This window comes from Rhinopithecus roxellana, chromosome 20 (genome assembly GCF_007565055.1).
Source record: "Rhinopithecus roxellana isolate Shanxi Qingling chromosome 20, ASM756505v1, whole genome shotgun sequence".
NCBI lineage: Eukaryota > Metazoa > Chordata > Mammalia > Primates > Cercopithecidae > Rhinopithecus > Rhinopithecus roxellana.
This window is the reverse complement of record NC_044568.1, coordinates 40862880-40888472: the sequence shown is the minus strand read 5'-3', so window position 1 is coordinate 40888472 and position 25593 is coordinate 40862880. Positions and strand designations below refer to the sequence as shown.

At 44.0% G+C, this 25593-nt stretch overlaps 1 protein-coding gene across 7 annotated transcripts in view; it reads right to left on the bottom strand.

The window, feature by feature from the left end:
- CNOT1 (CCR4-NOT transcription complex subunit 1) overlaps window positions 1–25593 on the bottom strand; it is a 112607-nt gene that overhangs the window by 67967 nt on the left and 19047 nt on the right. For all 7 annotated transcript variants that reach the window (XM_030924797.1, XM_030924800.1, XM_030924799.1 and 4 more), the window contains exons 2-8: window positions 17718–17993; window positions 5260–5367; window positions 4232–4330; window positions 3811–3879; window positions 3667–3721; window positions 2387–2590; window positions 1333–1501 (exon numbers count right to left, since the gene is read on the bottom strand). In XM_030924797.1, the coding sequence (XP_030780657.1) occupies window positions 1333–1501; window positions 2387–2590; window positions 3667–3721; window positions 3811–3879; window positions 4232–4330; window positions 5260–5367; window positions 17718–17819 (806 nt within the window). In that variant the 5' untranslated portion in view covers window positions 17820–17993. The remainder of the gene's footprint in view (window positions 1–1332; window positions 1502–2386; window positions 2591–3666; window positions 3722–3810; window positions 3880–4231; window positions 4331–5259; window positions 5368–17717; window positions 17994–25593) is intronic.

The following is a 25593-nucleotide window of genomic DNA, read 5'->3' as shown; positions in this document are numbered from 1 at the left end:
AAAAATACAAAAATTATCTGGGCATGGTGGCACGCACCTGTAGTCCCAGCTGCTCGGGAGGCTGAGGCAGGAAAATCACTTGAACCCCGGAGACGGAGGTTGCAGTGAGCTGAGATTGTGCCACTGCACTCCAGCCTGGGCAACAGAGCAAGACTCCATCTCAAAAAAAAAAAAAAAAAAAAATCAGTGGAAGAAAATAAGGTAAGACTCATGAGTGATGCTCTCTTTCATAATGACAAAATTATTCTCAATCTTCTTTAAGATTTTAACATCCAAAGTGAGTTTGATTATTCTGATATGTACAAAACCTTGAACATCCATCCTAACTTTTTGTTTTTGAGATGAAGTCTCGCCCTGCTGCCCAGGCTGGAGTGCAGTGGCACGATCCTGGCTCACTGCAATCTCCGCCTCCTGGGTTCAAGCGATTCTCCTGCCTCAGCCTCCTGAGTAGCTGGGATTATAGGCGCGTGCCACCATGCCCAGCTAATTTTTGTATTTTTAGTATAGATAGGGTTTTTACCATGTTGGTCAGGCTGGTCTTGAACCCTGACCTCATGTGATCCACCCACCTCGGCCTCCCTAAGTGCTGGGACTACAGGCATGAGTCACCGTGCCCAGTCTGCATCCTAAAGTTTCACTATGCATCTTAGTTTGATTAACAAAAGTTATATGCCAGGCACAAGTACAACACTCACAAATGCACTATTTCAAACCTAAGTGAGAATGTGGTTTGTCTGAGAGTTTTTAAAACATAAGGATTTTTAAGTCAAAGTAAAGCACATTAACATCCTTAATAATGTGCTTTTAGAAAAATATTAATAATCCAGTATATCACAGTCTTAAGTGCTACTAACAATGTGAAATAATATCCTTTGATGCCCTAAGCAAGTGAGAAAAATACGCAAGAGACAGGGTATAAAAGAGGCAGAAAAGGAAGGAAGCCACAGATGAAGGCAGAATGAAGAAATTAGAGGGGTGGGGGTCAGAGAGGAGAAAATTAGTCACATTAAGTGTAAAGGGATATAAGTTCCATAAACACTAACTTGCTTCAATGCTCTCTCTTCCTTCCAAAAGCTAAAATATGCCTATCGTGGCAACTAGCCTAGAAACCACTGACTCCTAATTTTGAGAAACCGGAGAGGAGAAGGAGATAAACATTTAACACCCAGCATGTTTACAGCTGTCGCACATACTAGTTTGTGGAAGATTAAAATTTAGAAGCATGCCTCTTGAGAGGAAAAGATGATTAAGGAATTTTAGAGAATTCTTTTAAAGAATTACATCATGTTTCGCACAAGAATAATCAGAAACTTAACATGTTTTACTACCAACCTTGCACAAAAGCCATAGCCTACTTCTTGCATAAAATCAGCCAAAGAGCTCTCCATCATGGTTTTAGCTACCCCTCCGGAATCAGGCAGGATCCTGTCCATTAGAATGTCCCGTTTTTCAGGGTATAAAAGTGGTGCGAGCACCACAGGACAGCGTTCTTGGGGAAAATCTGAGGGAAGAAAAAGGTTACAACTGCTATATTAATTAAAAACAAACAATCCTCTTTTGCTCTATCCAAAATCCCTCAAACCCAATTCTCTCACAAGTTCATATCAAAGGCAAGCTTATTTCATTTTTTCCAGCCTACTAGCCCAAGTTATGACTTTAACATCAATTTCAAAATCTGAATACTTTTACATCACAAAAAATGCTCATCAGTGTACCTTTAACATTTGATACTGGGATTCCATCTATTCACCAACTCATACCCTAAATATTACTTTAAATTTTCACAACAGGGCTATCACTTCCCATACAATGAAAGCAAACAATTAGAATATCAGTCTATTTATTTCACTGGCAAGTGGAAAGTTTCCCATTAGTGAGAATGTTAATGTACATTAAACTATATAAACATTAGGAAGTAAATAAAAATAACCATGAGAATGGATAAGTTAATCCACTACCAGATTTGTTTTAAAAAGAATTCTTAATCTTTCTCAAACATGAAAGCTCAGAGGCAACAAAATAACTAGAATTTATCTTAACTTTACCATGCCAATATCCAAGGAGGTGAAGTGAGCATATCAAAAGTGACCAATTTTTTAAGCTAAAAACAGCATGTAAGCCTAGGCATGGTGTCATGCTCGCCTGAGCTTCCCAAAGTGCTGGGATTACTGGCCTAAGCCACTGTGCCCAGCTGATGTTGTCTCTTTTTTAAAAACAGAAAGAAAGAGGGGGACGGGGAGGGGCAGGGGAAGGAGGAAGGGGAAGGGGAGAGGGAGAGGGGAGAAAAGAGAGAAGAGAGAAAAGAGAAAAGAAAAAAAATGCTTTTGTGATATGTCTGTGGTCATCCAAGAAGACGATCCACTGTAGGCTACAAAGACTCCCTTACCTCTGCGCAGCGTCTTCAGAAAAGCGTCTATCTGTTCTTGTCCAACTCCAAAGGCTCCCTTCTGCCCAAAGAGGAGATGGGAGAGGAGGAGGTGTAGGACCTCTATTGCTATATCTTGGAAGCCACCTTCTTGATTTCCACTGACGTCTGCGTCAATGTAAGAACGCAGAAGATCTGGAAGCTTCTGTTTGATAAACTGGGCAGCTAGAAGTCAGGTAAACCAAAAACCACAAGTTATTTTTGTACCACAATGGGTTAAAAAGTCACATACCATCAAAATGCACATAATCACCCTTCTCATTCACCAGCTCACCCATCTCTCTAATGCTTTCTCTAGCTGACAAGTATAAAGAAAGTAATGGCCAGGAACCGGCTGTGGTGAGGGGAAAATGGTAGAGTTGTTGACAGGCATAGTTCTGTTTGGCAAGATAACATTCTAGAGATCTGTTACACAACCTAAATATAATTATCATTATGGAACTTTACACTTAAAATGATTACGGCCGGGCGCGGTGGCTCAAGCCTGTAATCCCAGCACTTTGGGAGGCCGAGACGGGCGGATCACAAGGTCAGGAGGTCGAGACCATCCTGGCTAACACGGTGAAACCCCGTCTCTACTAAAAAATACAAAAAAACTAGCCGGGCGAGGTGGCGGGCGCCTGTAGTCCCAGCTACTCGGGAGGCTGAAGCAGGAGAATGGCGTGAACCCGGGAGGCGGAGCTTGCAATGAGCTGAGATCCAGCCACTGCACTCCAGCCCGGGTGACAGAGTGAGACTCCGTCTCAAAAAAAAAAAAAAAAAAAAAAAAAAAATGATTATGAGAGGGCCGGGTGCAGTGGCTCACACCTGTAATCCCAGCACTTTGGGAGGCCGAGGTGGGCAGATCACAAGGTCAGGAGATCGAGACCACCCTGGCTAATATAGTGAAACCCCGTCTCCACTAAAAAATACAAAAATATTTGCTGGGCATGGTGGCGGGCACCTGTAGTCCTAGCTACTCAGGAGACTGAGGCAGAAGAATGGCATGAACCCAGGAGGCGGAACTTCCAGTGAGCCGAGATCACGCCACTGCACTGCAGCCTGGGTGAGAGAGAGAACGAGACTCCGTCTCAAAAAAAAAAAGAATTTGTTATGAGGGTAACATTTATATTACATGTTTTTTACCATAGAGAGAAATTAATTTCAGATTATCTTAGTAAGTCTAAACCACAGAGCCTCATGATTAAAAACCCATGTATTTTAAAGTCTCACTTCATGATATTTTTGGAAAAGTAACTCACCGAAACCTCTAAGATCTGAGCTGGAAGAATTCAACAGGGCAAGGCCAAAAATTACCTGAAACAAGAAGGGTTAGATTAACCAAAGAGTCAAATGGCTGTTTTTAATTCTAATTCTGTCTACGTCTCTTTTCTTAAATCACTCACCTCTTGTACTTTGCTTAATTTGAGCACTTTACTCAGCTGGGCGAATAAGTGGGGTGCAGGTTTTAAACTCTGAAACAAACCAAATTTTAGTTTAAAATAAGAACTTTTTTCAAAAAATTTTTAACAACCTATCTGTTTGCTCAACGATGGCACTACATAGGAGTTGCTTAATTCTGTAGTGTTGCTAGAAACATCACTATGTCCTAAAACTATGACAAACTTAAGCTTTCACATGATCTGGTTTTAGTAAGATTCTATTTATTACTAAATGAACTGTCTTAATTTTGTTACAAAGCTATGAAAGACATCCCAAAATAACAACCTGAAATTTTTATATTAAGACATCACATTATCAGATCAAGGCTTAGGGCCTTTTTAGAAAGCCTGAGATCACATTCTTAGAGATAATAGTAATACCAACCTTCTGATAGTGCAATGGATTATCAATGGCATAGGACAGCGTCGAGATAAAATTTGGCTTTGTAATCAGCAACGCACACTCCTGAATCAGAAACTGAGTCTTTAAAAATAAAAAATGACTTTCATTAGCACTAAACGTCATCTAAGAACAAACAGAAGCTGAGGTACTCAGAACATTAAAATGTGATCTAACACTATATACTGTTATATCTTATCAAAATCAGCTCTTTAAAAATCTCGCCAGGCGCAGTGGTTGATGCCCGTAATCCCAGCGCTTTGAGAAGCTAAAGCAGGTGGATCACCTGAGGCCAGGAATTCAAGACCTGCCTGGCCAACATGGTAAAACCCTGTCTCTACTAAAAATACAAAAATTAGCCAGGCGTGGTGCCAGGCACCTATAATCTCAGCTACTTGGGGGGCTGAGGCAGGAGAATCGCTTGAATCCAGGAGGCAGAGGTTGCAGTGAGCCATGATTGTGCCACCACACTCCAGCCTGGGTGACGAGAGAGACTCTGTCTCAACAACATCCAAGGTAAAAGGAACTAGGAAACAAAAAAAGATGTAAAGAAAGTTATAAAAAGAGGTTTTTTTTAAAAAACTCATTACACTACTCAAAGTCTATTACCAGCAAAACTTCCAGAAAAGAAGAGCTCATTGATAAGATAACTGTAAGAAACAGTATTATGACAAACTCTTGCTAGATGGGAAATAAAGCTAGAGCTTCAATCCAGGACATGAGATTCCCTCTGCCTTACTAACTTTTCAGGCAGGGAACCCCCACATTCCTGCTTCCTTCAGGCAAGTCTGCTCCGTACCTCTTGAAATCTGAACTAGGTAGCTGTTATAGTCTACAGGCAGGCAGAAGAAGGGACGCACAGAAAAAAAAGGAAAAATTTAACACCTTTTCACCCTCCAGCTACAATTACTTCTGGATGCTATTTTCTATGTGTCATATGCTACATACACTATGCCCAAAATTCATTTAACAATTACAGCTAAGTGGATATGAACTTTGTAAGCCCCAAATACCTGATGGAAATCTTTGCCACTGCTTTTACCATCGCCACTGAAATCCACATGCGAAAATAGGCAGCGTAATAAATGCCTGTCTGCCTCAGGACCGTGCCGATTCACAATCTAAAATGACCAAAAATAGTATGTTTAAGAGAGGATTTAAAAAGAAAAAAAAGGTTCAAAAAAGAAAATCAACCTCCAAGGCAAAATTCCAATTTACATTAATTACTCATTTTTGAAGTTAAAGGAATTACTGATGGAAGTGCCCATAAGTTATAATTTTTTTTTTTTTAGAGAGGGTCCGTATTGCCCAGGCTGATATCGAATTCCTGGACTCACAGCATCTCCTCGCCTCACCCTTCTGAGTAGCTAGGATCACAGGCATACACCACTGCTTCCACCTGTAATTCAATATTTTTAAAATGTTTCCTGGGCTGGGCATGGTGGCTCATGCCTGTAATCCCAGCACTTTGGGAGGCCAAGGCAGGTGGGTTACCTGAGGTCAGGAGTTCAAGACCAGTCTGGTCAACATGGGGAAACCCCGTCTCTACTAAATACACAAAAATTAGCCAAGCATGGTGGTGGGTGCCTGTAATCCCAGCTACTTGCAAGGCTGAGGCAGGAGAATCACTTGAACCCAGGAGGCAGAGGTTGTAGTGAGCCGAGATCGTGCCATTGTAGTCTAGCCTGGCCAACAAGAGTGAAACTTCATCTCAAAAAAAAAAAAAGTTTCCTATAGTCAGTCACTGGCAGGAAGAAGAACAGAAAAACTATGGTAATTTTACCATGCAACTCTGTACTTTGCTCAACATCTACACCAAAAACACCAAGTAGCATTGATCAAATGTGTAACAAAGATTTTCTTTTAAGGCAACAATTTTACGTAACTCAAATTCTCTCTGCTAACACAACTGTAACGCTACACGGCACAGCCTTAAATGAAGCTGCCACCAGATCAGACTTCAGTGATTTAGATGCTGCCCTAGAGCTCAATTAGTTTCCTGCTCTTCCTCAAATTTACCCATGTTTGTTGGTATTTGTTATTCTCTCTAAATGAAAAACTCCAGACAGCTATCATGATTTGTTCTTTCACTTCATTTAGGTTTCTACTCTAAAGCCACCTTATCAATGAGGTCTTATTACCATTCCTAAAATAGCCATATGCCCCAGCATCACTCCTTATTCTGCTTTACTTTTTCTCCATAGCAATTACTACTACCTGCTAATTTATTGAAATTTTCTGTAGCTGTGTTCACTTCTGCACATCTAGTCTAGAAAAGACTTGAGCACAGTATATGTGCAGAGTCATCATGTTTACTAAGAGCCACATACTACCTACACGTTGGGCTAGATATTGCACTGAGCTTTCCTGGCTTAATCTTCAACAACTGCTAACATTTACCACCCTCTATCCCCACGGATAGGGGTTGATATAGTTAAAACAGACTCCTTGAGCCGAAAATCCAAGACTATGAGCTAAAGAATCTGGATTTATAGTCCAACTTCAAAGCCTATGATCTTCCCACTATATCACGATAACAACATGAAAGCTGGCTAAGTTCTTAGCTTATTTCAGTTTCCTGTCTCCTCATTCAGAAAATATGGAAGTTAAGAAAGACCATCTCGGCCGGGCGCGGTGGCTCAAGCCTGTAATCCCAGCACTTTGGGAGGCCGAGACGGGCGGATCACGAGGTCAGGAGATCGAGACCATCCTGGCTAATACGGTGAAACCCTGTCTCTACTTAAAAATACAAAAAACTAGCCGGGCGACGAGGCGGGCGCCTGTAGTCCCAGCTACTCGGGAGGCTGAGGCAGGAGAATGGCGTGAACCCGGGAGGGGGAGCTTGCAGTGAGCTGAGATCCGGCCACTGCACTCCAGCCTGGGTGGCAGAGCAAGACTCCATCTCAAAAAAAAAAAAAAAAAAGAAAAGAAAAGAAAAGAAAGACCATCTCTACCAAAAAAAATAGCTAGGCATGGTGATGTACACCTATAATTTCCAGCTACTTGAGAGGCTGAGGTACGAGAATTGCTTGAACCCGGGAGGCGGAGGTTGCAGTAAGCAAAGACTGCGCCACTGCACTCCAGTCTGGATGAGGGAGTGAGACTCGGTCTCCAAAAAAAAAGAGAGAGAATAGAGGCCGGGTGCAGTGGCTTACATCCGTAATCCAAACACCTTGGGAGGCTGAGGCTGGAGGATCACATGAACCCAGGAGTTCAAGGTTACAGTGAGCTATGATGGTGCCACTGTGCTCCCACCTTGGGGGACAAAGCAGTACCCTGTCTCAATAAAAAATAAAACAAAAGGAGAGGCGAGGTGGCTCATGCCTGTAATCCCAGCACTTTGGGAGGCCGAGGCGGGCAGATCACAAGGTCAGGAGAACGAGACCATCCTGGGTAACACAGTGAAACCCCGTCTCTACTAAAAAATACAAAAAAATTAGCTAGGTGTGATGGCAGGCACTTGTAGTCCTAGCTACCAGGGAGGTTGAGGTGGGAGAATGGCTTGAACCCGGGAGGCAGAGCTTGCAGAGAGCCCAGATCGCACCACTGCACTCCAGCCTGGGTGACAGAGCGAGACTCCGTCTCAAAAAACAAACAAACAAACAAACAAACAAAAAGAAGAGAATTAACTATGATCCAATTAACCAGATCTCTCACCCTTGAAAAAACACGATAATCTGGTTCAACCTACATTTGTTGAGTATATGCTACGCACTATTCTAGCTGTAAACACAGCAGCAGAGGAGACTAATAGGTTCCAAATTCTCACTAAGCCAATTTTTGTGGGAGAAGTACAGGCAAAAAATTTCTGACAACATTATCTGTTACAAAAAAAAAAAAATAAAACAGAGCTTGCTAATATTGATGCAGGGGGTTATCTCAGAGACTTTCTAAGGTGAGACCTGTGAGCTGAGACAACCATAGATACGGGTAAAGAAAAAACAACCCAGGGAGAAGCAAAAACCTAGAGTGCAAAAGCACAGAAACAGAAAAGAACTCTGAAGATCAGAAAAAAGTTCAGAGGGAATCAGGGGGCCAGACCATGGTTAATGAATACACTGACTTGTCTGAGATTGTGTTATCAACCTAAAAAATAGAAGGCACATTTCATCACACTGTCAATGGCCAAAGAATAAAAAAGTTTCAAGGTTTTGCTTCACTAGGATCAGCAAAGATTTACTAAAATCCCGTTATCCTTACATTTGTTTCTTGCTTAATTTTTTTCCCATGCGGATTATACAATAAAAACCTGGAATGAATATTTTTAAGAGGTAGAATATGTTTTCAAAGTTAACTACGCACCAGGCGCAGTGGCTCACGCCTGTAATCCCAGCACTTTGTGGGGCCGAGGTGGGAGGATCACCTGAGGTCAGGAGTTCGAGACCAGCCTGACCAACATAGTGAAACCCCATCTCTACTAAAAATACAAAAATTAGCCGGATGTGGTGGCGTGTGCTCTCCTAATCCCAGCTACTTAGGAGGCTGCGGCTGGAGAATCGCTTGAACCCAGGAGCCGGGGTTTGCAGTAAGCCGAGATCACGCCATTACACTCCAGCTTGGGCAACAAGAGCAAAACCCGTCTCAAAAAATAAGTTAACTATGGAGATACTCCATTATTTGTGTGGCACATATGTTTGATACACTCTAAGTCTTAATCCTCCCTCATGTGTCTTCTTTAGATCAAATAGTGTCTACCATTCAATATGATTTTTTTCAACCATTCCATATAATTTTCTAAATCTCTGACATCATAGACTTATTTGCTAATATCCCTCTTAATATGTGGCTCCTAGATCACAATGTTTTACTACAGTCATAAATCAAAACATTATAGAAATACTGCAAAAAGCATTTGATATACTTAATTTTTCATACAGCCTAAGATTTTGCTACGAGATTGTAAGGTGTTTAATACAGTTTTTTAATTATTTTACTAGTCTCCCCTTACCAACTGGTAGAATGGTTTCTATTTTAAGCAAAAATGTGTAGGGCTTAATTTCAGAAGATAAATATAATCTTACTTTAACATCTTTGTAACATAAGATTTTGTTTGTAAAATACTACTTTAGTTTTAGAAGAAACAGTTGCTCCTGGTGAGGAGCAGACAGCATGGCAGCGTAGAAAAAAACATTCCATTCACAGCCATAAAATGTTTGTCTTGAATTACTGCAACACAGACTTTAAAAAAAAAATCTTCCCTATTAACATGGTATTAAAAAGACTGAGTGGCTGTAAAAGCAACTCTTAAATTAAAAAGTATTATATAAACAAGCTGGGCGTGGTGGAGCACACCTATAGTCCTAACTACTGGGGAAGGGCAAGGCAGGATGATCACTTGAGGCCAGGAGCTGGAGGTTGCAGTGTGCCATGAATGCTACCGTGAACAGCCACTGCATTCCAGGCTGGTAAAGACACCAAGACTCAATCTCCCTAAAACAAACAAAGTAGTCCAGAGAGGTCCTTCTTACCACTTCTAATAATGGGCCAAATTCAGATTTCTCTTTGAAACTGATAAATTCAGAAATTAAAATATTTAGGACTGATAAATGCCCCAAAACATACAATTATCCTCTGTTCAAGTGATGAATCTGCAGCATCAATAAACCATAAAAGAAAAAAGTTCTCCATTTAGAGACCCACATCAGCCCACAAAAATTGCAGAATGGTCAAGAGCATAGAGCTGAGGAAGAATCAAGATATCATTTTAATATCTGTGATTAACTATCTAGTCAAAGGAGTGTGCTGGAAAAGCAGAATGCGGAAAAGGCGGCGGCAACCATTACCAAATCTGAAAACAGAAAGGGGAGACACTACCCCCAACATACTCCTCACCCTCAAGCATGCCCAAGATTGTTGATGTGAATAAATAATTAGGACAATTCGAAAATAAAAACACAAAGAATCAGCATGGAACCTATTTTAAGAAACTGTGAAACAAACAGCAAAAACAAAACACAGGTTAAGAATATACATTTCGGTGGCCGGGCGCGGTGGCTCAAGCCTGTAATCCCAGCACTTTGGGGGGCCGAGACGGGCGGATCACGAGGTCAGGAGATCGAGACCATCCTGGCTAACACGGTGAAACCCCGTCTCCACTAAAAAATACAAAAAACTAGCCGGGCGAGGTGGCGGCGCCTGTAGTCCCAGCTACTCGGGAGGCTGAGGCAGGAGAATGGCGTGAACCTGGGAGGCGGAGCTTGCAGTGAGCTGAGATCTGGCCACAGCACTCCAGCCTGGGTGACAGAGCGAGACTCCGTCTCAAAAAAAAAAAAAAAAAAAAGAATATACATTTCGGGCCGGGCACGGTGGCTCACGCCTGTAATCCCAGCACTTTGGGAGGCCGAGGCGGGTGGATCACGAGGTCGGGAGATCGAGACCATCCTGGCTAACACGGTGAAACCCCGTCTCTACTAAAAAATACAAAAAACTAGCAGGGCGAGGTGGTGGGCGCCTGTAGTCCCAGCTACTCGGGAGGCTGAGGCAGGAGAATGGCGTGAACTCGGGAGGCGAAGCTTGCAGTGAGCTGAGATCCGGCCACTGCACTCCAGCCTGGGAGACAGAGCGAGACTCCGTCTCAAAAAAATATATATATATAAAAAATTAGCCGGGCATGGTGGCGGGCGCCTGTAGTCCCAGCTGCTCGGGAGGCTGAGGCAGGAGAATGGAGTGAACCCGGGAGGCGGAGTTTGCAGTGAGCCGTGATCGCGCCACTGCACTCCAGTCTGGGCAACAGAGCGAGACTCTGTCTCAAAAAAAAAAAAAAAAAAAGAGTACATTTTGGCCAGGCGCGGTGGCTGACGCCTGTAATCCCAACACTTTGAGAGGCTGAGGAGGGAACATTAATGCATCTAGTGATTAATAATATAGAGTCTAGGCTGTGCATGATGGCTCACGACTGCAATCCCAGCACTTTGCCCAAGGTGGGTGAATCACCTGACGTCAGGAGTTCAAAACTAGCCTGGCCAACATAGTGAAACCTAGTCTCTACTCAAAATACAAAAACTGGCTGGGTGCAATGGCTCACACCTGTAATCCCAGCACTTTGGGAGGCCACAGCAGGTGGATCACCTGAGGTCAGGAGTTTGAGACCAGCCTGACCAACATGGAGAAACCTCGTCTCTACTAAAAATACAATATTAGCCGGGCATAGTGGCACATGCCTGTAATCACAGCTACTTGGGAGGCTGAGGCAGGAGAATCGCTTGAACCTGGGAGGCAGAAGTTGCGCTGAGCAGAGATCGTGCCATTGTACTTACTCCAGCCTGGGCAACAAGAGCAAAACTCCGTCTCAAGGGGAAAAAAAGAAAAAAAGTTAGCCTGGCATGGTAGCACACGCCTGTAGTCCTAGCTACTCACAAGGCTGAGGCAGAAGAACTGCTTTAGCCCAGGAGTTTCAGGAGATTATGATCTTGCCACTGCATTCCAACCTAAGCAACAGAGTGAGACTCTGTCTCAAAACATAAATGAGGAAAAGTCAAATTAAACAAATGTTGATAGCAGCCATATTCACAGAAGCCAAAGAAAGTAGAAACAAAACTAAATATCCATCAATTGATGATATGGATATAAAAAATATGAAATATCTATATAGTGGAATATTATTTAGCCGTAAAAAGGAATGAAGTACTGATACATGCTACAATACAGATGAATATTACTTGAAAACATTAAATGAAAAAAGGCAAGGAGGGGCATAGTGGCTCATGCCTGTAATCCCAGCACTTTGGGAGGCCGAGGCAGGCGGATCACCTGAGGTTGGGAGTTCAAGACCAGCCTGATCAACATGGAAAAACCCTGTCTCTACTAAAAATACAAATTAGCTGGGCGTGGTGGCGCATGTCTGTAATCTCAGCAACTCTGGAGGCAGAAGAATCGCTTGAACCCAGGAGGCGGAGGTTGCAGTGAGTGGAGATCACGCCATTGCACTCCAGCCTGGGCAACAAGAGTTGGAGTCTCAAAACTCAACCAAAATCAAAAAAACAAAAAAAAGAAAGGCAGACACAGAATGCCACATATAGTACGATTCCATTTATATGAAATGTTCAGAATACGCAAATCCATCAAGGCAGAAATAGAATAGTGGTCACTAAGGGCTAGACGGAGGAGGAAATGAAAAATGAGTGCAAGGCCGGGCGCGGTGGCTCAAGCCTGTAATCCCAGCACTTTGGGAGGCCGAGACGGGCGGATCACGAGGTCAGGAGATCGAGACCATCCTGGCTAACACTGTGAAACCCTGTCTCTACTAAAAAAAATACAAAAAACTAGCCGGGTGAGGTGGCGGGCGCCTGTAGTCCCAGCTACTCGGGAGGCTGAGGCAGGAGAATGGCATAAACCCGGGAGGCGGAGCTTGCAGTGAGCTGAGATCCGGCCACTGCACTCCAGCCCGGGCAACAGAGTGAGACTCCGTCTCAACAAAAAAAGAAAAAAAAGAAAAAGAAAAAGAAAAATGAGTGCAAATTAACCCAGGTATTTCTTTCTAAGGTAATGAAATGTTCTGAAATTAGATAGTGGTTATGGTTGCACAACTTTGTGAATCTAAAAAACTACCAAATTATGTATTTTAAAAGGGTGAATCTGGCCAGGCGTGGTGGCTCATGTCTTTAATCCCAGCACTTTGGGAGGCCAAGGCGGATGGATCACATGAGGCCAGAAGTTTGAGACTAACCTGGCCTACATGGTGAAACCTCATCTCTACTACAAACAAAAATAAGCCGATGTGGTGGTGCACACCTGTAATCCCAGCTTCTGGGGAGGGAGAGGCTTGGAAATCACTTGAACGCCGGAGGCGGAGACTGCAGTCAGCTGAGATTATGCCACTGCACTCCAGCCTGGGAAACAGACCAATACTGTCTCGTTTAAGAAAAAAAAAAAAAAAAAAGAGGCCGGGCATGGTGGCTCACGCCTGTAATCCCAGCACTCTGGAAGGCCAAGGTGGGTGGATCACCTGAGGTCAGGAGTTTGAGACCAGCCCGGCCAACATGGTGAAATCCCGTCTCTGCTAAAAACACAAACAAAATTAGCCAGGCATTGTGGTGGATGCCTGTAATTCCAGCTCCTCGGGAAGTTGAGGCAGGAGAATGTCTTGAACCCAGGAGGTGAAGGTTGCAGTGAGCCAAGATCGCACCATTGCACTCCATCCCGGGCAGCAATAGTGAAACTCCGTCTCAAAAAAAAAAAAGAAAAGAAAAAGAAAAAGAAAAAAAAGCTGGGCACAAGGGCTCACGCCTGTAATCCCAGCATCCCAGCACTTTGGGAGGCTAAGGCAGGTGGATCACAAGGTAAGGAGTTCAAGACCAGCCTGGCCAAAATGGTGAAAACCCCGTCTGTACTAAAAATACAAAAAAATTACCCGGGCATGGTGGTGGGTGCCTGTAATCTCAGCTACTCGGGAGGCTGAGGCGGAGAATTGCTTGAACCCGGGAGGCGGAGGTTGCAGTGAGCAGAGATTGCACCACTGCACTCTAGCCTGGGAGACAGAGCGAGACTCCGTCAAAAAAGAAAAAAAAAAGGTGATTTTTACAACCTGTGGATATTTCAATTTTTTAAAATGTGAAAAACAAAGGAACCAATAAAGAAAAAAAAGAGGAACCAGACCAAAACAAGTCCCATCACATTTTATAATTTGTTTTAGAGATACAAGTCACAGCATTTTATTCAAGTTAATCCGTTTCATTCAATAATCTACCATATTGTTCCCCGCACCACTATTACTGTCATTATTTCTCTTTGGAGACGACCAGGTTTTTAAAAATCTGGCTTGAATTTCCATAATGCCTAACTCTATGATCAAAAATAATTTTCCATCTCAAAAAAAAAAATAAAAGAAAACTCCATCTCAATTAAAAAAAAAAAAAAATCCTTACCAAAAGCAACCCCTTAATCACAAGACAGATAGAGGGAAAGATTAAAATATATTTGCAGAAATTTATCTTCCCTAGAAACAATTCATAGTCCACAACCTCTCAGAGTTGTGCTTTACTTGGGGACTTTATTTTGGGGAGGGGTTTCTCATAAATGTTTGCTTAATAAAAATAACCTGCCCCACTGTATCATGGAAGGGGAATGAGGACTAGTCCCCAGAGAACAAGCAGGCCAACCTCCAGGGAAGGGGTCCTAATGGCTCTTAGGGGTGACAGAGTCAGTGATCCTGCCTCTCCAACCAGTCACCAGTAATAAAGTATAACCAGGTGAACAGGAGAGGCTGTAACTAGCCAGATAACCCACGGGCCAGAATCTCTAAAACAGGAATGCTTTTGTGTTTGAGTAAGTCAGAGGTGGAAAGAGATACTTTTGAAGAAAGTTACGGAGAACAGAAAAGTATGAAAAGCATAAAGGTTTTTCACCACGGAATCCACAAAGGTATCAAAGGCAGTCTTGTGCTTTTCTTTTGAGATGAAGGTACCCCAAATGGGTTGTGCAATTTTCACATAAAAACTGGAATGATGCCGGGCGCGGTGGCTCACGCCTGTAATCCCAGCACTTTGGGAGGCCGAGGCGGGCGGATCACAAGGTCAGGAGATCGAGACCATGGTGAAACCCCGTCTCTACTAAAAATACAAAAAACTAGCCGGGCGAGGTGGCGGGCGCCTGTAGTCCCAGCTACTCAGGAGGCTGAGTCAGGAGAATGGCGTGAACCCGGGAGGCAGAGCTTGCAGTGAGCTGAGATCCGGCCACTGCACTCCAGCCTGGGCGGCAGAGCGAGACTCTGTCTCAAAAAAAAAAAAAAAAAAGAGAGAGAGAAATGTAAGTTTGAAAGGATAAAATCCTACCTCACAAGTACCTAATAAAAGTATGTGGAATTGATGTACAATGCAAGTGTCACTTTACCTTGTTCCAGCAAAGTAGAAAAATAATTGGGAAAAGAGAGGTAAATAGTGGTGGTGAGGGCAAGGTGTTCTCATCAGAAGGTGGGGGCAAAGGTATACATACTAAAAAGTCCATTTACGGCTGGGCACGGTGGCTCACACCTGCAATCCCAGCACTTTGGGAGGCCGAGGCGGGTGGATCACGAGGTCAGATCGAGACCATCCTGGCTAACACGGTGAAACCCCGTCTCTATTAAAAATACAAAAAAATTAGCCGGGCGTGGTGGCAGGCACCTGTAGTCCCAGCTACTTGGAAGGCTGAGGCAGGAGAATGGCGTGAACCCAGGAGGCGGAGCTTGAAGTGAGCCGAGATCACACCACTGCACTCCAGCCTGGTCGACAAAGCGAGACTCCATCTCAAAAAAAAAGAAAGTCAATTTAACATGTGGCTTACCCCAGAGGACACAAGGGTCCTGATAGTCAAGAACCATAAGAAGGTAGCTGGAAGTCCTCTTGCCAAATAGGACTGAACAGCTAAAATATTTTTCTATTTCTTTTTTAACAACTGGTCTATTCAAGCTCAACCAGGGCATTTAAAAAGAAAAAGATAAAAAAAGGACTAACTAGCTTAAATAGCTTTGAAGGACAATTTCTAGAAAGTACAAAGATTGGCCGGGCACAATGGCTCACACCTGTAATCACAGCCCTTTGGGAGGCCGAGGCGGGCAAATGGCCTGAGGTCAGGAGTTCGAGACCAGCATGGCCAATATGGTGAAACTCCCTCTCTACTAAAAATACAAAAAATTAGCTGGGTGTGGTGGCGGAAGCCTGTAATCCCAGCTACTCGGGAGGCTGAAATAGGAAGATTGCTCAAACCCAGGAGAACGAGGCTGCAGTGAGCGCCACTATACTCCAGCTGAGCGACAGAGTAAAACTCTGTCTCAGAAAAAAAAAGAAAGTAGAAAGATCACTGGATAAACACTTCACCACCCTCCCCAACACAGAAAAAATGTTGAGAATACATGTAAAAGCGTAAAGAAAACTTTCAGCTATCTTGAGGTTCGTTTTTGGCACTTTGATCTGTAAGCAATCAAACATGGAGAGACACTATCTCAAAGAGGAAAGTCTGCAGGAACCATACAAGGACTCTCCCACATGACTCAGCCAGGCAAGCCAATACCTACTGCACAGGAGGGTGTGATGGTGGCCTACCAAGTACTGAGTGAAGGAGTCCAGGGCCCCAAGGTTCTGATAAAGGATACTCCAAGGCCAAAAGACAACCTATATGAAGCAGTCCAGCCCCAGGACTGTGATCAGCAAGGGCAAGGGTCTGGCTGGACAGAAGTAGGTGGCAGCTGCACTGCTGGCTTCCGACTTCACTATCATGGAAAACCCAGACATGAAGTTGGTTGGGGACCATCCCCAACCCTGTTTAAGAAAAGCCTGGGAGCCAGGCACAAGAGCTCATGCCTATAATCCCAGCACCTTGGGAGGCCAAGGCGGGCAGATCACCTGAGGTCAGGAGTTTCAGATCAGCCTGGCCAACATGGTGACACCCCGTCTCTACTAAAAATATAAAAATCTGCCAGGTGTGGTGGCTCACACCTGTAATCCTAGCACTTTGGGAGGCCGAGGCGGGCAGATCACCTGAGGTCAGGAGTTCAAGACCAGCCTGGCCAACGTGGTGAAACCTCATCTCTACTAAAATACAAAAATTAGCCGGGCATGATGGCACATGCCTATAATCCCAGCTACTCGGAAGGTTAAGACAGAAGAACCACTTGAACTTGGGAAATGGTGGTTGCAGTGAGCTAAGGTCACACCACTGCACTCCTGGGAAGCTGAGCAAGACTCCGTCTCAAAAAACAAAAAAAAAATTAGCTGGGCGTGGTGGCAGGCGCCTGTAGTCTCAGCTACTCAGGAGGCTGAGGCACGAGAATCGCTTGAACCCAGGAGAAGGAGGTTGCAGTAAGCCGAGATCACGTCGCTGCACTCCAGCCTGAGCGACAGAGCTCAGGCTCCTCCAGGAGGCGGAGGTCGCGGTAAGCCGAAATTGCGCCACTGCACTCTAGCCTGGGCGACTCTATCTCAAAAAAAAAGTAAAGAAAGGAAAACCCTAGCTAGCAGGTTTCTCAGGGCCCTGAGCACCAGCCCAAAGACAGGTCAGACCTATTTTATAATTTCCATGGAAAATAAAAAGCCATGAAAAATCTTTTTAAAAAAAAAATTGGGCTGGGTGTGGTGGCTCACACCTGTAATCCCAGAGTGAGGCCGAGGCGGATCACTTGAGGTTGGGAGTTCGAGACCAGACTGACCAACATGGTGAAACCCCATCTCTACTAAAAATACAGCCAGGCGTGGTGGCACATGCCTGTAATCCCAGCTACTCGGGAGGCTGAGGCAGGAGAACTGCTTGAAGCCGGGAGGCAGAGGATGCAGTGAGCCAAGATCATGCCACTGCACTCCAGCTTGGGTGACAGAGTAAGACTGTCTCCAAAAAAAAAGACTGGGCTAAGAGCTCTTTTACAGATGATGACAGAAATCACTTGAAATAAGGGGCAAAAGTTTGTTACCTTTCATGCAACATGCCCACATAAATGTGTGGTTTTCTTTCCACTGTCTATTCATTCCTTCAACGGCATTTGTTTTCTGGCTAGTTTACTTACATGCTGTATTTCCTGCTGGCTGGCTCGGTAATTTTTCTTGGTTAAATTGTCCACCAGGTAGCTGATTTGAGACAAGGCCAGCGAGAGCGAGTCAAGATTCATTGCTGGTTGGGGCGGAAGCAGGCGGCCGAGCCCGGCGCAAAATCACCATTATTCCCCTTTAGTCACCTCAGAGGTAGGTTAATGCTTTCTCTATAATTAGGCTATCTCTGGTATCTGTATAATATCTTCAGTTCTTCTTTACCAGGGGTCTTACTCTGTTCTGAAACATGGCACCTGTTTAAAAAAAAAAACACACATACAAATCCAGATTTTTAAATTAAAGGAAAAAGGAGGCTGGTCCAAGTGCAGTGATGTTTACAACTAACTGATCACAACTAGTTGCAGATTTCTTTGTTCCTTGCCACTCCCACTGCTTCACCTGACTAGCCATAAAAAAATAATAATTAGAAGAGAATAGGGTTAAACTACCATCATCTCTGTGTTAGTACCTAAAATGTTACCAAGGACTTTAAAAAGACAATAAAGTAGCTCAACCACTGCTGATAAGAGATGCCAAGTTTCTCAATTAGGCAGGGCAGGTATAAAAATAAAATATGTGGCTGGGTGCAGTGGCTCATGTCTGTAATCCCAGCACTTTGCGAGGCCAAGGCGGACAGATCACAAGGGTTCGAGACTAGCCCGGCCAACATGGTGAAACTCATCTCTACTAAAAATACAAAAATTAGCCAGGCATGGTGGCGCACGCCTGTAATCCCAGCTACCCAGGAGGCTGAGGCAGGATTGCTTGAACCTGGGAGGCAGAGGGTGCAGTCAGCTGAGATCGCGCCATTGCATTTCAGCTTTGGGCGACAGAGCAAGACTCCATCTGGGGGGAAAAAATATGCCTGATTTCCCAGCACTTTGGGAGGCCAAGGTGTGTGGATTGCCTGAGATCAGGAGTTTGTGACCAGTCTGGCCAACATGGTGAAATCCCGTTTCTACTAAGAACACAAAAAAATTTGGCCAGGCATGGTGGTGTGCGCCTGTAATCCCAGCTACTCAAGAGGCTGAGGCAGGGGAATTGCTTGAACCAGGGAGATGGAGTTGCGGTGAGCCAAGATCATGCCACTGCACTCCAGCCTGGGTGAGAGAACAGGACTCCGTCTCAAAAAAAGAAAATACTCAACCAAAGAGTTTCACTTTAGTAAGACAACTTGTAACACTTAAGATTTCTATCTTACCTATTTCAAAATAATTTCTACTATACCCTTTGGAAGCAGCAAGTGGAAACTTACTTGAAACTAAGGTTTGTGGAAAGAACATTCACCTCTCATTTTCAGACTCTCTTCCCATGGTATCTGCGACCTATTTATAAGACACTATGTATTCACTTTATTCTTTACGTTACTGCTTCAGAATCAGGTAGTTTGGTCTTATACTTATACCTTAGGTATTTGAATGGCTGTACAAGTAATGACACCAGAAGCCAAATTGCTTCCTGCGTTGTTGAAACTGTTCACTGGGAGAATTCAAAAAGGGAAGCCCAAAGTAGCAGTACAGCTAAAATGACAGGATGATTATCAGTTTAACTCCAGCCATCTGCTGAATGAGAACTATTCTCTATAAAAAGACAAATGTGGCTGTGCAGTGGCTCACGCCAAAGTGTTTTGATCCCAACACTTTGGGAGGCTGAGGTGGGAAGGATTGCTTGAAGCCAGGAGTTTGAGAAAAGCCTGAAAAACATAGTGAGAGCGCATCTCTATTTTTTTTTTTTTTGTCGTTGTTGTTGTTGTTGTTTGAGAGAGTTTCGCTCCTGTTGCCGAGGGTGTAGTTCAATGGCACGGTCTCAGCTCACTGCAACCTCAGCCTCCTGGGTCTCAACTGATCCTCCTGTTTCAGCCTCCCGAGTAGCTGGAATCACAGGCAACAGCCACCATGCCCAGCTAATTTTTTGTATTTTTAGTAAAGAAGGGGTTTCACCATGTTGGCCAGGCTGGTCTTGAACTCCTGACCTCAGGCGATCCATCTGCTTCAGCCTTCCAAAACGCTGGGACTACAGGCATAAGCTATGGAGCCCGCATCCCGGCTAGTTTTTGTATTTTTAGTTGAGACAGGGTTTCCCCATGATGTCCAGGCTGGTCTTTAACTCCTGACCTCGTGATCCGCCCTCCTCGGCCTCCCATAGTGCTGGGATTACAGGCGTGAGCCACCGTGCCCAGCTACAACACCTATTTTTTAAGGAATTCACCAAGAACCACTGAAACACAAAAATCTCTGAAGGAAAGGAGCTGAGCTTATCCACAGCTTTGTGTTCTGAAGTCCACTTGCAGTTTCATTACAATCGAAACTCACCATGTAAGATGCAGTAAACTCAGGAAGATTAAAGCCCCTTTAAGAGGCCATTTAAAACCTTTATCTCTAACAGTTTCTTAATGTATAAAGGTTACATAGTTTTATCAAGACAAAGCAAAGGTAACAGTTTAATGTATAAAGGCTACATAGTTTTATCTAGACAAATCAAAGGTTCTACATATACTACTGCTCCATACCCACCTAAAACAAACAAACAAACAAAAGGCCTGTGCACTGTGGCTAACACCTGTAATCCCAGCACTTTGGGAGGCTGAGGCAGGAGGATCACTTGAGCCCAGGAGTTTGAGACGAGCCTGGGCAGCATGGCGAGACCCTGTCTATTAAAAAAAAAAAAAAAAAGTAGTAAAATACTTTTAAGTAAACAATAAAAAGATGATGGATACACTTATTTTGTTCCTAACACAGCATTTCACTGGTCTCTCTGGTCTACTCTGATGACTTTCGGCTTCACAATACTGGAGTCCTTGAACTTTTCTTCTCTAGATTAACTTTCTTAGTAATCTACTTCAGTCATTTTTTTCTTTTTTTTAAAGACCGTTTCGCTCCTGTTGCCCAGGCTGGAGTTAAAACGGCACAATCTCAGCTTTCGCTCTTGCCCAGGCTGGAGTGCAATGGCGCAATCTCAGCTCACTGCAACCTCCACCTCCCGGGTTCACACGATTCTCCTGCCTCAGCCTCCCGAGTAGCTGGGATTACTGGCATGCACCACCACAACTTAATAATTGTGTTATTTTTTTTGGTAGAGTTATTTTTTTTTAGTAGAGACGGGGTTTCTCCATGATGGTCAGGCTGGTCTCGAACTCCCGACCTCAGGTGATCCACCCGTCTCGGCCTCCCAAAGTGTTGGGATTATAGGCATGAGCCACCGCATCCGGCCTATGGTCTTATGGCTTAAAAAACCATCTATAGGCCGGGCGTGGTGGCGCAAGCCTATAATCCCAGCTACTGGGGAGGCTGAGACAGGAGAACTGCCTGAACCTGGGAGGCGGAGGTTGCAGTGAGCCGAGATCACGCCACTGCACTCCAGCCTGGTCAACAGAGCAACACTCTGTCTCAAAAAAAAAAAAAAAATCTATAAATTAGCCAGATGTGATGGTGCACATCTGTAATCCCAGCTACCCAGGAGGTTGAGGCAGGAGAATCGCTTAAACCCAGGAGGTGGAGGTTGTAGTGAGCCGAGATTGTGCCACTGCACTCCAGCCTGGGCAACAGAGCGAGAATCTGTCTCAAAAAATAAAATAAAAGAATACATTTTTAAAAAATTTTTAAGAAAAAACTGTATCAGTAACTCTCTCAAAAGTTCTATCTTCAGCCCAAACCTCTCTCATAGTGTCTAAATTTGTATAATATAATCTCTACTTCATATCTCAAACACACCGTGTTCAAAAAAAAGCTCCTTGTCTTCCCCCCACTTAATAATGTCACACCCTGCAAAGCACTCTCCATCTCAGTTGGTGCTAATTTCACCCTTAAACTTACTCAGGTCAAAATCTTAAGAGTCCTCCTACTCCCTATAGCCAATCTGACAGGAAATTCTTTTGGCTCTGCCTATAAAATATAACCAGAATCCAACCATTGCTCACAATATCCAAGCTATGATAAAGACCATCAATCTCTCACCTGGATTACTATGCTAGCCCTCTAACTTGGTCTCCCTGCTACACTTGCGTCCTACCGTCTATTCTCAACACAATGTCCTGAGAAAAATAATTTTCAAACAAAAAACTCAAAACCGGCCAGGCGCAGTGGCTCACGCTTGTGATCCCAGCACTTTGGAAGGCTGAGGCGGGCAGATCATGAGGTCAGGAGATCGAGACCATCCTGGCTAACACGTTGAAACCCCATCTCTACTAAAAATACAAAAAATTAGCCGGGCATGGTGGCGGGTGCCTGTAGACCCAGCTACTTGGGAGGTTGAGGCAGAATGGTGTGAACCTAGGAGGTGGAGTTTGCAGTGAGCCAAGAGAGCGCCACTGACTCCAGCCTGGGCGACAGAGCAAAATTCCGTCTCAAAAAAAAAAAAAAAAAAAACTCAAAACCCAGGCATGGTGGCTCACACTTGCAGTCCTAGCTACTTGTGATGCTGAGGCAGGAGGACTGCTTGAACGCAGGAGTTCAACACTGCAGTTAGCTATGATCACACCACTTGCATTCCAGCCTGGGATAACATACCTAGACCCTACCTCATACACATACACAATTTAAAAGTGTATGTGTGTGTGTCTAAAACTCAGATGTGTCACCCTGTCCTCAAAATCCTCCACTGACTCAAAGAATGGAAAGAAGCCAAAGTCTTTAAAATGTCCAATGAACAAACAGTGGTTAGGTTAAGGGACCTAACCACTGGTAGGTACTCTTCTGGCTTCCTCTTATACTCTTCTTCCCCTACTCAGTTCTCTCTGGCCACAGTGGCCTCCTTGTTGCTTCTCAGGTACACTCTCACCTCAATGGCTCTGCACCAAACTGATACCTCAGTCTGGAATGCCCTTCTTGTGGATAGCAATATGGCTAACTACCTCTCTTTAAGTCTTTACTCAAACATCACCTTCTCAGTGAAGACCACTCTGACTATCCTATGCAAAATTGTAATCCCCACACCCCTGCCCCATGCATTTTTCCACATATCAACTAACATGTATCATACTTATATTTTTCTTGTGTCCTCATATTAGGATATAAGTTACATAACAACAACGATAGTAATTATTTACTTTGCGCCAATTTATTATACATACTTCATGTCCCACAGTAAGAACTCACTAAATATTTGTTCAATGAATAAGATATAAATTGAAGCTTAGGATTTTGTAACCTGTATTTTCACTCTACCAAAAAAACACGAAAATCCACTGAAATACTGCTAGTCATATACAACAATTACATGAGAATAGACAAGTGATTTAGCCTTAGTAGCATATACTACACAAAGGTGTAAACAGCCTTCCAATAAACCTCTAGCATTATGTGTATACAGAGTTAGGTCACATGTCATTATTTATAGGCCATTTTTAAATACTGTAACAAAAAGCTACAGTCATTTTCCAACAAGTTCATAACAAAAATATTTATTTAGAGAGTTAATAATTTTAACATCATTAAAGTTGAGATTCCAAGATATTCATTCACTATAAGGGATTTGTAGTGCAGGATCATTCTATTTGTATACTATTGGCTCTTTACATGCCAGGGACTCAGATAGTTTTAATGATTAACTTCACATCCAGGCCAAAGCCTTAAAGAAAACACTCCAAAAGGCCGGGCGTGGTGGCTCATGCCTGTAATCCCAGCACTTTGGGAGGCCAAGGAGGGCGGATGACCTGAGGTTGGGAGTTGGAGACCAGCCTGACCAACATGGAGAAACTCCATCTCTGCTTAAAAAAAAAAAAAAAAAAAACACACACACACAAAATTAGCCACGCATGGTGGCGTATGCCTGTAATCCCAGCATCCCAGCTACTTGGGAGGCTGCGGCAGAAGAATCGTTTGAACCCAGGAGGTGGAGGTTGCGGAGGGCCAAGATCACGCCGTTGCACTCCAGCCGGGACAACAAGAGCGAAACTCCATCTCAAAACAACACCACCACTCCAAAAATGGCTACCATTTCAACAAATCTCCCAATCTTCATCATTAAAAACACGTATTTCTGGGTGTGGTGGCTCACACCTATAATCCCAGCACTTTGGGAGGCTGAGGCAGGTGGATCACCTGAGATCAGGAGTTCGAGACCAGCCTGGCCAACATGGTGAACCCTATCTCTACTAAAAACACAAAAATTGGCCGAGTGTGGTGGTACACACCTGTAATCCCAGCTACTCAGGAGGCTGAGGCAGGAGAATCGCTTGAACGAACCCGGGAGGCGGAGGCTAAAGTGAGCCGAGATCATGCCACCACTGCACTCCAGACTGGGTGACAAAGCAAGACTGTCTCAAAAAAAAATAAAATAGGGGCCGGGCGCGGTGGCTCAAGCCTGTAATCCCAGCACTTTGGGAGGCCGAGACGGGCGGATCATGAGGTCAGGAGATCAAGACCATCCTGGCTAACATGGTGAAACCCCGTCTCTACTAAAAAATACAAAAACACTAGCTGGGCGAGGTGGCGGGCGCCTGTAGTCCCAGCTACTTGGGAGGCTGAGGCAGGAGAATGGCATAAACCCGGGAGGCGGAACTTGCAGTGAGCTGAGATCCGGCCACTGCACTCCAGCCTGGGTGACAGAGTGCCAGACTCCATCATAAAATTAAAATAACATAACATAACATAACATAACATAACATAACATAACATAAAATAACATAAAATAACATAAAATAAAATAAAATAAAAACACATATATACATCCTTCCAAAACTCCAGAGGACTTGTCATTATCATGCCACTGATATTTCAACATGGGAAACAACCATAATTCTAAGGAAAATAAGGTAACAGCAACAGCAGCAATCATACAATAAAAATGCTAAATCCTTTCCAAGCAATAAATTATCTATTTTTCTTTTGAGACAGAGTCTCTGTCACCCAGGCTTGAGGGCAGTGGCACAATCACGGCTTACCGCAGCCTCCCTGGCTCAGGTGATCCTCCCACCTCAGCTTCCTGAGTAGGCAGGACTACAAGTGCCTGCCATCACACGGCTAATTTTTGGGGCTCAGCGATCCCTCTGCCTAGACCTCCCAAAGTGCTAGGATTACAGGCATGAGCCACTGCACCCAGTCAAATTACCTTGTTTCCTTAAGTCTTCTCACAGCACTTCTCAATTAAACAATGTACAGTGCAAATAAAAGGTCACTGACATTTGACAAAATATACTACAAGTCAACTGCTACCTGAACAATGATATCAAAAAATTTACCAAAAATATGGTTACGATAATATAAAGTAGCCAAGCATGGTGGTTCACACCTGTAATCCTAGCACTTTGGGAGGCCAAGGCAGGAGGATCACTTGAGCTCAAGAGTTCAAGACATGTCTGAGCAACATTGTGAGACAGTGTCTCTATAATTAAAATATAAGAAATAAAAAGTAAAATAATAGCTGGGTGAGATGGCACACACTGGTACTCCCTGCTACTCAGAAAGCTCAAGCAAAAAGATTGCCTGAGCCCAGGAGTTTGAGGCCAGCCTGGGCAATACAGTGAGACCCCATCCCTTAAAAAACAAAAAATAAGTAAAACAGCAACTGAGGGGAACAAAGATTGTACAAGGCCATTCTCAGTACTTTTCCTAATACTAAAATACTATAAATCACTCAAATATAAATGAGTGTAAAGATTATCTTCAGGCCAGGCGCACTGGCTCATGCCTGTAATCCCACCACTTTGGGAGGCTGAGACGGGAGGATCACCTGAGGTCAGGAGTTCAAGATCAGCCTGGCCAACATGGCAAAAGCCTGTTTCTACTAAACACACAAAAATCAGCCAGGCGTGGTGACGGGCACCTGTAATTCCAGCTACCAGAGAGGCTGAGGCAGGGAGAATCGCTTGAACATGGGAGGCGGAGGTTGCAGTGAGCTGAGATCACGCCATTGCAC